At 59.1% G+C, this 14,337-nt stretch overlaps 3 protein-coding genes across 3 annotated transcripts; 1 reads left to right on the top strand and 2 right to left on the bottom strand.

Annotated features, from left to right (window-relative positions):
* Window positions 1-286: 286 nt before the first annotated feature.
* Window positions 287-1,479, bottom strand: BJ171DRAFT_515967 (uncharacterized protein). The gene has a single exon (XM_053111996.1). It carries the CDS (start codon window positions 1,160-1,162, stop codon window positions 431-433), a length of 732 nt encoding a protein of 243 aa, XP_052964011.1. The 5' UTR covers window positions 1,163-1,479; the 3' UTR covers window positions 287-430.
* Window positions 1,480-6,273: 4,794 nt separating this feature from the next.
* BJ171DRAFT_515965 (uncharacterized protein) lies at window positions 6,274-8,982 on the bottom strand. Its single transcript, XM_053111995.1, has 4 exons — window positions 8,513-8,982; window positions 7,829-8,307; window positions 6,950-7,533; window positions 6,274-6,785 (listed from the first exon to the last, which is right to left on the bottom strand). Exons 1-4 carry the CDS (start codon window positions 8,842-8,844, stop codon window positions 6,669-6,671), a joined length of 1,512 nt encoding a protein of 503 aa, XP_052964010.1. The 5' UTR covers window positions 8,845-8,982; the 3' UTR covers window positions 6,274-6,668.
* Window positions 8,983-9,647: 665 nt separating this feature from the next.
* On the top strand, window positions 9,648-12,389 carry BJ171DRAFT_515963 (uncharacterized protein). The gene has a single exon (XM_053111994.1). The coding sequence runs from the start codon at window positions 9,759-9,761 to the stop codon at window positions 12,204-12,206; it is 2,448 nt and encodes an 815-aa protein (XP_052964009.1). The 5' UTR covers window positions 9,648-9,758; the 3' UTR covers window positions 12,207-12,389.
* Window positions 12,390-14,337: the final 1,948 nt, after the last annotated feature.

Below are 14,337 nucleotides of genomic sequence, written 5' to 3'. Positions count from 1 at the left end.
CCGTGTGGCTGAGAGTATTCATCATCTTCGCCCTGTGCGTGCGCCCATGTCTGTCTAATGTGCTCGAGCGCAATGTCATTAATCCAATGAAGTGGTTGCATCGCAACCACAAAGGCGGCATCGCAGCATGCAAACCGATTGCCGCTCCCGAAGACTGACCAGCCGAGAGGGACTTTGCTCACTAAAGCAAGCGAATTGGAAACAATGGGCCGGCAGCTTCCCTCTCCCATGGACACCCACTCATATGGATACTATCCGGAATGAAGATTCACATTATCTTGATTGATTCGTCATTCACATTTCTGTTTGTATTGCACATATTAGGATGCGAAATGGCGTGCGATACTGCACTGACGCAATCGCCCAAAGCCGTACATAGGGCTCGTTCAAGCTCGGTGGTGGTCAAAGATTGAACGTCGAGCAGGGCTCATTAAGGGTTGGCTGGTGCCTTGTCGGTCGACAGAGGCAGCCGCTGGTCTGTGGCCTCTTTGATGAAACGGTCGATGAGGGATCGCACATACTTGACAGAGGCATGCGGTGCGTCGCCCTCTTGAATGGACTTGGGATCCAGGAGCAGGGAGCCCAGGGCCCATCGGATGATATCGGCGCGGGCGAGTGATCCGTCTGCCTGCGCTCCATCGACGCCAACCGCATCGGAGGAGGAGCCAGGGACCCTGGCGCTATCCATCGTGGCCTGCAGCTCTGACAGCAGCCGCATCCTCTGTTGCTCCAGAGGAGTGGTCATGGTATCCACATTCACATCCTGTGCTCCAGTTGGCCGCATCGATTGAGTGAGCGTATCAAGTTGTCGCCGGACTTGGCTGAGCTTATCCGCAGGCGATTGGGCCGAGCCGCCATCAAGAGGAGCTTGCTCATGCGGACAGTCAGGCGCGTCGAGACGAGGACGCTTTGTTGAGCCGGGTGAATCTACACCGTCGTCGCTGGCGCAGGCCAACATCGACGTCGCCTGTATCAGCCCAATGCGCTCGTTGAGAGCGGTGTTGAGCTCGTCAATACGTTGCTCCAGATCGTCGTTGTTTGCCTTCAGGCGCTGGTGCGCCTGATTCACCTCTGCAAGGGCCGCAGCTCGATCGGAACAGAGCTCGGGATATCGCACGCTAAAGAAAATCTGGCAATGTAAGCAGAGCGTCAGCATTGTCATTGAAAATGAGCCAGTGGACCACCCAAAAGATCGAGCAACAAAGCAGCAGCGAGCGACAGCATGCCATGCTCACAGACACTAGATGCTGGATAGATCATTTGCTATGCAAGAGCTTTACATTCCCAGCAGGCGGCACAACTCGAAAAGGTGCCACCGAAAGGTTGGAGCTCAGTTCAAACACAGCGGTGATAACAATCGACTCGCAATTCTATCGGCATCTATTGCAAGTGTAGACAATCCCAAGGCATGTGCACATCCGCGGCAAAGGAAGAGAAACGGTATCGCGCCACCTACCTTCCGGAGCTGCTTCGCCGAGTCGCCAGCGGCCTCAATTCGTCGTTTGGCAAGCTTAGTGTCGAGTTGGGTCGGCTGCGGCGGAGCACCTAGCTTTGGAAGACTTGCGTGGGTTTTGGCGATCAGAGCTGTTTCAAAGCACTCCAGCAGCCAGTTGACATCGGCTGCTGACAGCGACTCTGGCATGCTCTTACGCCACTGTGTACGGATCACATCCTCGACATAGCGTCGAGCCACGCCGTAAAGAGAGATCAGAAGGATCGTCTGGAGCTCCGAGGCGGCATGTTCGTTTAGGGCCTCGGCTTCAACCTTGGGCTGAGGAACAACCTTGACAGGTCCCATGTCCAACTCCGGATCTGGATCGCTCTGCGGCAGATAAATATTGCGGTGCAAGGCAAAGAGCACGGCATAGTACGGCGCGTTGGCAGGACTGATTTCAGGAGATATGTGCTTGCATTCTTCGGGCACTTCGATCGAAGGGACTTCTTGTGCATGAGTATCCGACAAGGTGTCGTCGCCCACGCCCCAGCCGGCCGATGAAGCGTTGGCATGGGCAGTCTCTGCTTCCGGAGGGTATGTAACGTCCATGGGATCGTCGGCGACTGTGGGATTGGCAGCACTTTCGGGACCAGATACGGGCTCGGGCTGGCTGACAGTGCCCCAGCCAACAGAGGCAATAGTGCTTGGGTGCGCGCTGTCCACATCCATGGAGTCGACACCCCATCCATTTGATGAGTCGACTTTGGTGGGCTTGCTTGTGCCTATGTGTGTTGGGGGTGTCGACGGTGGTTCTGCCGGTTCCTCCTTTGCTGTTAGGTCCAAGCTATTGCTGGTAAGGGAAATGAGACTTTAGTCAGGCTGAACAACACGCCGCGCGCAAACATGTTGCGAGCGGTGCTGTGGCTGAAAGGAGACCCTGATCATTGCATTTGGTTCAAGGACCGAACTTTCCGCGTGTCGCTGGGCCCACAGTCCCATCCATTCGACACATCGCTACTAGCTTTAAGGTTGACCGACGGCACGAGCTATCCCAGCCGCAGACACACCCGCGAGAAGATACCTGGACGATTGCTCTTCAGAATCCATTGCCTTTGAGGGGGCCGCGCTATAGCATGCCTGGCAACTCTGGCGGTTGGTGTTGTAGGTTCCACAGCCAGGCTTGGCACAAAGCCACCCCCTTACCGGTTTCGAGCTCGGTCGCTCAACCTCCTTGTTGCTGGCCGAGCTGCCCCAGCCGGACGACGCCTGGTCGCGAGAATAAAGGCCGGGCCGAGGCGACATGCACCGTTCGCAGATGCGGACATCGATGGTGTTGGCGCTGTTGCAGTAAGCGCACTCCCACATGGCGGGGACGCCGACGTTGCTTGGTGGATCGGAGTCGAGTGAATCTTGGTGCAGCGAAGAGTCAGGGGGTGGAGGGGCTTGGGATTCGGAAGGGCTCACGAGGCCACTTGACTGCTTGGGCCGGCCGGTACGGCTATGGTCGTCGTTGGCGGGCTGCTGCGAGTCGGGAGTAGTGTCCATTATGGCACCCCAGCCCTGAGAGCCTGTGGCTGCTGGATCCGCTCCGGTCGATGGGGTGGATGGTGGCTCTCTAGCCGAGTCGGCTGTCGAGGCCCCAAACCAACCCGCACTGGTGCTGTCCTGGCGCCGTCCACCAGAGGACCAATCTCGGTTGCTCGCGGACTGGATTTCTCTGACATTGGTGCCTGGTGTATCAGCATGACGAGGCTTATCGCTTGGGTATGATCTGCCGCTCTGAAAGGGCCGACTGTCTGAGAACGATCGATCCGCTGAGCCAGACCGACTGTCCGAGTATGCTTGCTGGGACCAACCGGCTTGACTACCTGAGCGAGACCGCTCACCGGTGGAAGGCCGACCCTTGGTCTCGGAATTGGACCTTGGCACAGCGGCGTCCTCCCGAGTTGCTCCTGGACTGGCGAAGGAGCTGGTAGCCATCGCGGCGCCCCAGCCCGACGAGACAGGGGGCGTAATGTCGTGGCTGGAAGCACCGACTTCAGTGGCCCCCCATCCAGCTGAAGCGGTCCGCGGGCTGGGCGCCACCGCTTCTCGGGTTGGTGCCTGAGATGTAGTCGGTCCTTTGCTCAGATTGGAAGCCTGGCTACTGGCACCCCAGCCCAGCGATGCCGAAGTTTGTGGCGGGGACATCACATATTCACCGTCTTCAACCTCGACTGCCTGAAGGGGGCCAGTACCGGCTGTGGAGGGTGCAGGTGCCGTTTTGGTGCTTTGGGTTTTGAATGACTCACGAGTCTCGAGATCATGCCCATGACTGCCCCATCCCTCCGAGCTGGATTTCGAAGGCAGACTCCTGGTCGCGTTGATTTCCAGCGGGACTGGTGCGGCGCTACTTGATTCGCGAGGGTTCGAAGCAGGTGAAGCACTGTCGGTTGGTGGGTACCGAGGCCTGCGGGATGTTGCAATCGGCTCGAGGTTTACGTTCGGAGTGTTGGGGTTGTTTTGAGGAGGTGGAGGCGGAGGCGCTTCGAGCTCCATGCCCCAGCCTTGGGATGGTGCCCGCGATCCCGGCTTTGGCTGTGCGGAGCTATGGCTTTCGTCTCGATGTGCTTTGCGGCTTGGGTGGATGAACGCTTCATGGGACGACGATGCCTGAGCCGAAGCGTTCGGGGGCTTGTCCGATTGAACGGGAGCAGAGGAGCTGCCAGGGGACTTGGACGGATCGCCCTGGCTGGGTCGCGCGTCCGCTCGCCTAATGCGCTCCGGTTGAGATGACTCATGGCGATCCGAATGACCCCACGGACGACTAGGGAACTGGCGATCCGAATACTCTCGCGGACGACTTGAGTGGCCAGAGCCATCGCGGCGATCGGATCGACCTGATGGACCATGCGATCCCGACTCTGCTCGGTCTCTGAAGGGTTGAGCGCTTTCGTGGAGACTGGGAGCCGATCCACGAGAGTACCCGGATGCCGAAGATCCAGGCTCGCTGCTGTCGGTCAGAGCACCCCATCCAGTACTGACGGCCTGTGGAGCCTTGGCGGTCGATTCGGAGCCACTCTCGAAGCCCCAGCCCGGGGCGGCAGTCCTGTTGGAATTGAGTGAGTATGCCGGGCTTGCAGAGGGTGTTGTGTCGGCACTCGCCGGTTCAGCCACTGCCCCGGGAGAGGCCGCTGTTGGCAAAGCACCCCAGCCAGCGGACGCACTGGTGGTTGTAGCACGGCCCCAGCCCTGCTGAGATGAACTTGATCGGTCATCGGAGTGTTGAGAAGACTGTGAGGGCCTCCGGGCTCGATTGTTGGTAGTTGCTTGCCAGGGATTGTTCTGCTGTCCCGAGTCGAGGTGGGTGTGCGAGGAGCGATCCGACCGTGGCCGTTCAAGCGACGGACTGTTGCGGAGGTCATTTGGGGAACGCAGCGATTTCATGGGCTGGAAGGATCGGGATCCTGATTCTCTCGGTCGGCCTCTATCTTCGCCACCATCTCGTCCTCGTCCGGAGTCATGGTAACCGGAGCGACCATTTCGGTCATAGTCACGGCCTCGGCCTCGGTCACGGTCTCGGTCTCGGTCTCGGTCTCGGTCTCGGTCTCGGTCTCGGTCTCCGTAAGCTGACGGCTGGTGTGAGTGGAAAGCTGAAGACGAAGACGAGGACGATGGTCTGTCGCCTGTTCGCCGCTCTCCCGGAAAAGATGAGCCGTACGGTGGGCGGTGGCTTTCGGTGCTGCGAGGAGAGGGCTGGTCTTGGGCGGAGGAGGACGCTGATGTCGGGCCCGGCGTGGACGCTGATGCAGAGGTCGATGGGGATTCATCTATAATCTGTCCCCAGCCCATCGAAACAGGCGCAGGGGCTGGGGGAGGAGCACCCCAACCCTGGCTCCTCCAATCTTGAGAGGGCAGCATCGTCGGTCTGGGAAGCGGTCAGCTGGAGAGCCGGCTCCATCGAAACAAGATAGAATCCACATGATAAAGATGGGGAGAATAGAACAGAGGAATCGAGCGAATGTTAGTCAAGAACGGCGGGGAAAAGAAGCGCGAAGGCCTCGGCTAACAACATGGCCCATTGATAAGATGGTTGTAGCGTCAACCATGAGGGGGTGGCGTTGGGCGACTAGGCTGGAGCCTGCAGACGTTAGCTCCGAAGAGTATCAGATCCGAGGCAGGCACGGCCATCGCCAACATCCGCTGAGACCAAGCCGAGGCGGGGCTCTAGCAAGCCAAATGAAAGCAAACGGCCGTCGATTGAGGAGGCCTCGTCGCGGTACTGACCGAGGAGCTTGGTAACTGGCGTGAGCAATCTGATGAGGGCAGCCAGCAGCAAGTGGTAAGCAGCAAGAGGATCGGGCAAAGAAATAAAACAATGGTCCAGGGAAGACGACTGCCGGACCAGGATGCCGGATGCAAGCGATGGTCGCGAGAGCGCTGCAAGGACGCTGTGCGAGAAAGCCCAGAGCCAGGCGGGCGATCAGGGATTCAAGAAGAAAGACCAGGCCAAAGTCCGGCTTGCTCCGTTGACACCACGCGCCGCCTCCAACAGCCGAACAGACCCGTCGCTCGCACTGTGCCGCAGAGGCTGGTGGACGCTGCTGGACGCTGGATGAGCGCCGATGGATACCGATGGACACTGACGGACACTAACAGATGCTGGCGGATGCTGGTGGGGGCTGGCGGAAGGAGAAATGGCCTCTGTGGAGAGCGATGGTCGAGTCTTGGAGCCAGACGCACTGCTGCATTCCGAGGACATCATTGCTGTCATCGAGGAGCCGAGGAAGGGCCGCGGTGGCGAATGACATGGATCCGGATGACCGGAGAAGCACCGCGAGCGTAGCGATCGCGCCATCTATGTGATGGACGGCAAACATGTGTATTCAAGGCCCACAGAGGAATCATGACTGCTCCTGGCCATGTTGCAGAAGCTATCGGAGTCAAAGAGGGAAGGAAGAGAAGCCTAAATTGAGCAGAAATTGGAAAGAGGATGAAACAGAAATCACCGACGATAGAAAAAAGCGCACAAGAATGACTGATACGAGACTAGCAGCTCAATCGGACGAGCCCGGATCTAAGCGAATGAATAGAAAAGTGTGGACGCAGGGGATGGGGTGAAGTCCCACGATCTACAGATATGCGGATGCATCATGTCTCCAGCTCGACTGGACCGGATGCGACCGATCGTTACTCAGTCTCGGGCAAGGCGGACAGGATATTGTGAATGGCGGCGATTGTCGATGGATCTCCATTAGTGCGAGCTCTCCGAGTAAGCAGGAAGGCTGGGATCGTGCACGGACTCGGGGCCCAAGGCTCTGATCTTGTTGAGCGGGGCATATCCAAAGCGCAATGAGTTGTTGTTCTGGGCCTGAGTGAGTGAGCGAGGGAAGGAATGCGTGAGTCGACGCATCTCAACGCTGCAAGTGCTTAGCAATGGAAGTCGCCAGAACGCTCCGGTGTGGGAGAGGGCGACAGCAGACCAACGGAGGGAGAGACCCCTATGCTTGGTTGTGCATCCGAGATAGCACTCACCATAGCCCAGCCGTTGGGGTACACCTGGAAGACATTGATGGTCTCGTTCTTGTAGAAGGGCAGCTCCTGCGTGCCCTTTGGCGATTCATGATCCTCAACAGCAACAAACTGCATCATAGCGGTCGACGAAGGTATGGTGTAGGTCTGGCTGATGGCTGGTAAGCCCGGAGCAGGAGGCATAAGGGAGCTTTGGAGTTCGAAAGAGGTGCCATCGCTGACTGAGCGGGCAGGGTCGGAACTAGGGGCGGGGAGGTAACTTGTTGGGGGAGGAGCATAGGAAGAATAAGACGTGCCAGCACCCTGCACAGAGTCCGCGGCTCCGAGCTCTTGGTTGACGGCCGAGTACGATGGGTTGACGCCGCTACTGCTGCTGGTGCCGTTACTGTGGTAGTTGTTATGAGCTGCGGCCGAAATGGAAACCGATGGCGGAGCGTTGGAGACGGGTGCCAGATTGATACCAAACTTGGACAAATCGTTGTCCAAGGTCTCTGAAGGCTCAGAGGTGCGCTTTGGTTCAAACAAACCTTTCTTTTGTCGGTAGCGGTAGAACAAGATGGCGCCGGCGATGAATCCCGAGAGGACCACTGCGGGATCGGATGTGGCATAGGGCAACAAGTCGAGTTCGAGCAATACAGGATCGTACGGACACGAGCATCAGTGAAAACGAGAGGTCACAGGCGTCAATATCAGCAGCCTCGAACAGAGCCCGGCGTCGACACATGAGCCGGGCCCACCAAACGAGATAAGTGGCCGGTTGGCTTTCAGGATCTCGGTGACCATCAAGGATGTGCAGATGCCGAGCCGGAGCAGGAGCGGGTGCAGACGCAAGTGCAGATCAGCGTTCGCGTGGAGAAGAGGGTGAAGAGGGCAGATACATACGGACTCCAAACACCGAGCTCAGGATCACCGTCAGATTCGTTTTTCCCGGAGCAGCGGGGCCCGAGGGCGGCGACGACAGGGGCACAAAGGGATCGGGATGGGCATTGAGATCCACAACAGGCACAGTTCCGTTCGGAAAGGCGGTGGGTATAGCTGTGTTGTTGACGAGAGTGTACTTTCGGGCCGAGGTGGTGTTGGTGTCGGCAAAGCACTCGTTTGTAGAGCCGGCGACGAAATTCGGAGGCACCGATGGATCGATGAAGCAGTTGTTGCATTGCGGATCGGTGCAGCCGTAGGGCTGGACGTATGCAATGCTGCCGCTGGTGCCGTAGACGGAGTAGCCGTAAAAGTCCTGGCCGAGGCGGGTGCAGGTCGTGTAGATGGGGTTTCGGCAGGCCGAGCTGACAGTGCCGCAGAAGCGGTCCAGGAAGTTGGGCTGGTACATGAAGTTGGTGGCGTTGAACGACGAGTCAAAGTTGCTGTTGGGATGCAGCCGAGGATACGAAAGAAGCAAGGGAGACAAAACGTGGTGGAGGTGTAAGTCCCGTGGCCTATCGAGGGGCACACCCGGTGCGATGTGTAGAACAGGAGGAAGCAACGCAGACATGGGACAAGAACTCTGCCAACGACAGACACGACGACGACAGACACGACGACGACAGACACGACGACGACGACGGCTACCTGAGCGACGTATAGTCCGACGAAGGGCTCGGGAATGTCCAGTGGGTGCCGAGGCACTTTGACGTCGACGGGTCGACGGTGTAGGACGAGGTGGTGCACATGGTGCAGGTGGGATCGGAGCAGCTGCGATCCGTGATGGTGCTGGTGGCCGTGTTGAGCGAGTAGAAGTGGAAGCTGTTGTCGCCGTCGACGGACCCGCAGCGGTCCAAGGGCTGCATGAGGTCGCCAATCCTTGCGATGCGGGTGCCGACACTGAGGGTGGTGTCGAGGCATTGGGGCACAGTGGCATTGAGCGCACTGCTGTAGAGGATGGCCCAGGACGTGGCTGACATCGCTGTCCTGATGTGGTGGTTGTGGTGAGAGGTTTGGCTGGGCGATTCCTCGGGCTGGGTGAGCGGTCGTGGAGAGAAAACAGAACCTCGAGAAAAAAACGGGCGAACGCCGCTTTTGAAGGCCGCGTCTGCTCGCTCGTCGCCCCCGACCTGCTCGACCACCGCCACCAACAGCTGGCGCGGCCCCACCAGGCAAACGGACAAACGAACACACGAACACACGAACGAACAAACGAACAAATGAACAAACGAATGAACGAATGAGCAACCGAGCGACGGCGACTTTGCGGCTGCTTGTGAGTGTTGATGACGCTGCGACTGCTTGTGAGTGTTGGGGGGCGTGCGCGACCCGATGTCTATGTGCACCCCTCGTGCACGTGACTGTCCGTGTTTGGGAGCCGTGTGACGCGCTGAAGACGGGGCAGTGCCACCGCACCGCCGCCGGCTGGGTCGCTGTATCCGATGTATCCACTGTGGTCTGGTTCCTGGCTCTGCAGCAGCAGCGGCTGTCGGTTCATCGCAGAAGATACAGCCGCAGCCACCAGCAGGGAGAACCGCCACACACGCAAGACGCACGGGATTGGGCACGCGGACTGGGCCACACACGTGATTTATCCGACTGCGCATCATCGAACACGTGGATTGGATCGAGCCGCACTCGAGCCGCACTCGAGCCGAGCCGGATCGAGCCTGCGGCCGTGAGTCACGCTGACCGCCGCCCTCGAACCGATCCAGCCAGAGTCCAGCCAAGGACCGAACCGGCGCCGCTCTTTGATCTTGTCGAAAACATCGTCATCGGCATCGTCACCGTCATCGCCATCGATACCGTCAATCGGCACAGGCAACCATCGACGACGCTGCCGCCGACACCGCTGCCATCATCACCGCCGTCGCCGTCGGTACCATCGCCACCCATGTCCTCTCTGCTGGCCGCGGCCACGCCGGCCGCGTCGGTCCAGCGTTTGGCTGCCCGGGTGACCTGCATCTCCCGGTGTCTGTCGAGATCGCCCTGCGGCTGTCCTTCGGCATCGGCGTCAACGCTGTCGACTCTGTCCTTCAATCCACTGCAAGCCCGAGCCGGCCGGCGGACCACCAACCTCCTCTTGCATCCGCCATCTGGTCCGCGGTTATCCCCCGGCCTTCCGCTGCAGAGCTCCGTCGCCCGCTTCAGCTCCTCCAGCCGGCTGCTTCTGACCTACTACCGATATAGCCGCGAGAGGAAGCGGAGGCGCCGGACGGCCGAGAGCGAGCACCATGCCATCGCCATCCTGAATGCGCTCGAGGACATGCTCGGCAAAAACGCAAGCTCCTTGGACTCGAGTCTAACGCCGTTGCTCCTGCGCCTGCGCGACTTTGACGCTCTCCAGCAGTCAAGGTATTCCGATCTCGACTGGTTCGAGCTGGCGATCGGACTGGCAGCTCAGCGACATCCCCAGCTCCTCTCGCCCTTGGATCTGTCGCTGCTTGCGTCGCTCTGCGCCCGGAAATCTGCGGCCACCCCGCAGCTGCTCGATGACCACTCCAGCCTGCTCTACTCGATCGCAGCCGAATTCATCCGCAGAGCCGATGCATTCGATCCGCCTGCCCTCGCCGACATTCTCCATGCCTTCACGCTCATGCAGCTCGATCCGCAGTCGCCCTTCTTTGAGCACTGGCACGAGGCCTTCCGCGCCCGGAACTTGGACGAATTTGACCACGCATCGTTGGCACGCATCGCCTGGTCGCTGGCCCGCCTCGGCGTCCGGGACGACCGCTTCTTTGAGTACCTCACCAAGCTTATGTCGACGGACTATTACGGCTTCAGCGCCCAGGACCTCGCCAACCTGGTATGGGCGCTCGCCGTCCAGGAACTCGCCCCGCCCAACCTCGATGCCATCACAGGCGTTCTGCTCTCTTCCGACGGGTTCCTGCCGCCCGGGACCCCGACCGAGGCTCTCGAGAGCCTCGACAGCCACGAGCTCGTCAACCTTCTCTGGTCGTATGCCCGTCTTGGCCGTCCCTCCCATCGGCTGTTTTCCCACGCGGCTCCGCTCATCACCTCCGACAGCGTCAAGAGGCTTTCCCACGTCGAGCTGACCAACCTCATCTGGGCGTACTCTGTTGCCGGCGTGCGTTCCAGAACGGTCTCGACGAACGTCTCGTACGCCGCCTCCAAGTTGATTCATCTATTTGATCCGCAGAGTCTCTCGACCTTCCTTTCTGCCTTTGTGACCCTTCGGCTCGTTCCGCGCAAGTTTTTCCTGGCTGTGCCCAGACACATCCTGATGAAGATCGACATCTTCCCACCCGCCGAGATCTCGCGAATCCTCTCGGCATACGCGACCTCGGGCATTCACATCGCGAGCCTGTTTCGCAGCGCATGTGTCGAGTTCTCCCCTCGTGTCAGCGAGTTTGGCCTTTCGGAGCTGTGTCGGTGCATGACCGCCTTTCAGATCAGCTCCACACGCATACGCTTTCGGTTCTTGAAGCGGGCTGTCCGGCATCTGCAGCCCCAGCTGCAACATCTCGACAACGAGACCTTGTGCACGATCATGACAAGTTTGGGCCGGCCTGGATATGACGTCGGGCCAGACTTTCACGCCGAACTCGCTCGGGTGATCCTTGCCCGCGCCGCTGATGCCAAGCCCGATGTGCTCTGTGCCATCGCCAGGTATTTCTCCAGCCCGGATATCGTCGAGCCTGCGGGGCTGTTTGACAAGATCGGACAGGCCGCCATGGCCAGGCTGCGTCAGCTGCAAGGACAGCAGCTCTGTTGCCTTCTTGGGTCGTTCGCCGAACTAGGCTATCGCCCCGAGTTTGAGCCGCTTTATCAGGCCGGGCTCGAGCGACTGTCGGAACTGTGGGACACTCTCGATCCATCGTCCCAGCAGGCGTTTATCAAGATGTCGAGGACTCTGTATCCACGGCCCCACCAGGAGTCCCTCCTGCCGCCAAAGACCAGCCTCGAGTCTGCGTCTGATCTTTGGCCGCCCTCAGACTCAGCCTCAAAAGGACCAGAACTGACTACTGAGCCGGAAGTGGTCCCGGCAGAACCGATCCCAGCTTCAGTATCGACACCGATTCGAACCGTGGGTGTGACCGCCACCTCCAGCGCAACACCGATCGCTTGCCCGGATGCGGCAATCGATACTCGCCCAGAGCCCAAGTCATCGAGTCCTTCGAGCGCTCGAGCGGTTGCTGAGTCTGTCACAACCATATCGTCAAGCACCACTCTGTCGCAACCGCTCGCATCTCAGTCCCGGCCCAGACCGTCTGCAACGCGTCAGCCCTCATCTGTCTCATCGTCTTCGTCAGCATCGTCACCACCGCCGTCGTCGTCACAGCCGTTTGACGCTCTGGCGCTGTCCATACCCACGGATTGATCCAGCGCCATCTGTCGTGAGCTTGCGCTTTCTTGTCGGCGGCTCATGATCCTCCCCCATCGACTTTGGTCCTGCGCACTGCCTCCCCTCCTCCCCAGCATCCATCTATTTATCGCGCTCTACTGTCTCATCTCTGTCTATACCTCGTTGGAGTAATATATCAAGAGAACATGAAGCGGCCAACTTGCCGATGCGTTCCTGCTGTGGCAGCAGATGCTTGCGAGCGGGTGGGAGACGCGGTATGTCAATCGGTGCGAGGCAGCCAGGGCCACGTCGACCACAATGATTATGCAGCTTATGGAATTCCAGTGACTCCGCTCGATAATATGGCGACGCAGCTTGCCGAGATGTCCTCGCCGCTCCCTTCTCACGGCGCTGGGCAAGGAACAGGTCATGACGGACGAATGTAGTAGAAAACGCAGCACTGCCGAAAGAGATAATCCAGCATGGCAGGAGTGCGCGGCAAACGGAGGTGCAGACCAGCGACAGATGTCGACAAGCAGAAGGGGGAGAGGCTGTTGGTTGCGATGCGAAGAAAACGCTGGCTATGGAGGGGTGGGGAACGGGCAGGGAGAAACAGAGTCCCCCCCCCTTTCGCGCCGTCACGGTCACGACCAGAATTTGGCCGACGACGGGTCGAGCGTATCGTCCGAGCGACAGAAAGGGATTGAGGTTGGGGGACATAGGAGCCGACAACAGCACAGGTATTGGGCAGCTTATGGCTTTGCTTGTTGGTTGAGGCTGCCAATCGTCAGCGAGTAGATAGCATATGCACACGACACCCCCAGAATGAAGAATGCCAAGGCGTTCTGCCAAACGGAGAGTGATAGATTGTCGAATCCGACACAAAATGAGAAATCACGCTGTTAGTCGGGTTCTTGATCGCCATCGACCGGGGTGGCATGGCAGTTCCGATACTCGATTGCCCAAGTCCTGCGGCGCCAGACTGTGCTTCCAACTCACCATCATCGACTGGAAGGCCGTCATGCTCTTCAAATCCGAGACCGCTTCTCCTGCGACAGCAACACGGGTCGACTTGGGACTCTTATCGGCAGTCTTGGGCGGGTTGCCATTGGCGCTAGCGTTGGCGTCGACGCTTGCGCTGCCTGGGGCATCCTGTGGAGCTCGAGGTGACGGCTTCTCCAGCTGCCGCTTCAACTTGCTGATTTGCGCAGCGCTTTCCTCCAGCCGAGCCTGCAGGGTCTGGACCTCGCTGTCCTTGGAGGCCAGCCGCTTGGCAAGTTTGTCGGCCTCGATTTTGCCTTCATCGCGCAGCTGCAGCAGCTCGCGGTTGCGGCTTTCGATGATCATTTTGCTCTTCTGGAGCGACTCGGACTCTTCGCTCAGGCGCTCGATCGTCTCGCGCAGCAGCTTGATGTCGTTCTCGAAACGGTCCTTCTGGCGCTTGATCTGGTTTGATGTTTCGGTGAGGTCGGTCTTTTGCATTCGCAGCTGCTGACACTCGCTGACGGAACGGTCGTAGTTGCCCTGCAGATCCTGCAGCTCGTCTTTGTGGCTCTGGACGACACTCTCAAGCTGCTGGACCTGAGAATTGGCGGTCTGCAGATCGAGGGCGAGTTGCGAGATCTGGCTCTGCAGCTGCTGCTCCTTCTTCTGGAACTGGTACTCTTGCTTGGTGATAAAGCTATTTGTCTGTGCGGACAGTTCCTTGTGCAAGAATCGCAAGAGAGAAACAGCAGCAATGTCAGCACTACACAGGCATTACGGAGGATAGAGTTGATTCGGATGTGCGGGACTACCAGCGCCACGTCGACCCAGAGCAAGCACATAGAGGGCAGTACGCCGACAACAACGCAGCGCACTTGCTGGCACAGCCTCAGCCAGCGGTACTCCGTTAGACACAGCCCGTCAGCCCAGCCAAACACCTTCCGTCAATCCTCCCCGTTGATCCCATGCATCGTTGAGTTCGCACCTGCTTGTTCGACTCGATGGTCTCTTCAAGCCCTTGGATCTGCTGCTTCAAGATGCGGATCTCTTTGACCTTGAGCTCGTGCTCCTGGATCGCTCGTGTCTTGGCATCGAGATTCTCCCGGACAAGTCGCTCCAGCCGGGACTTGTCGGCTTCGATGATGGCTCGGCCGCTATCGAGGATCGAGACCTGTCTCTGGGC

This window comes from Polychytrium aggregatum (assembly GCF_025602895.1).
Source record: "Polychytrium aggregatum strain JEL109 chromosome Unknown BJ171scaffold_35, whole genome shotgun sequence".
Taxonomy (NCBI): domain Eukaryota; kingdom Fungi; phylum Chytridiomycota; class Chytridiomycetes; order Polychytriales; genus Polychytrium; species Polychytrium aggregatum.
This window is presented reverse-complemented; position numbering and strand designations above follow the sequence as displayed.

Excerpts from the sequence above, each read along its gene's own strand:
- BJ171DRAFT_515967 (XM_053111996.1), bottom strand. The coding sequence starts at position 1,162 with ATGACAATGCTGACGCTCTGCTTACATTGCCAGATTTTCTTTAGCGTG.
- BJ171DRAFT_515965 (XM_053111995.1), bottom strand. The coding sequence starts at position 8,844 with ATGTCAGCCACGTCCTGGGCCATCCTCTACAGCAGTGCGCTCAATGCC. Across the intron at positions 8,308-8,512 it reads TCGGACTATACGTCGCTCAG|CAACTTTGACTCGTCGTTCA; the intron begins GTAGCCGTCGTC and ends GCATCCCAACAG. Across the intron at positions 7,534-7,828 it reads GAGCTCGGTGTTTGGAGTCC|TGGTCCTCTCGGGATTCATC; the intron begins GTATGTATCTGC and ends CCGATCCCGCAG.
- BJ171DRAFT_515963 (XM_053111994.1), top strand. The coding sequence starts at position 9,759 with ATGTCCTCTCTGCTGGCCGCGGCCACGCCGGCCGCGTCGGTCCAGCGT.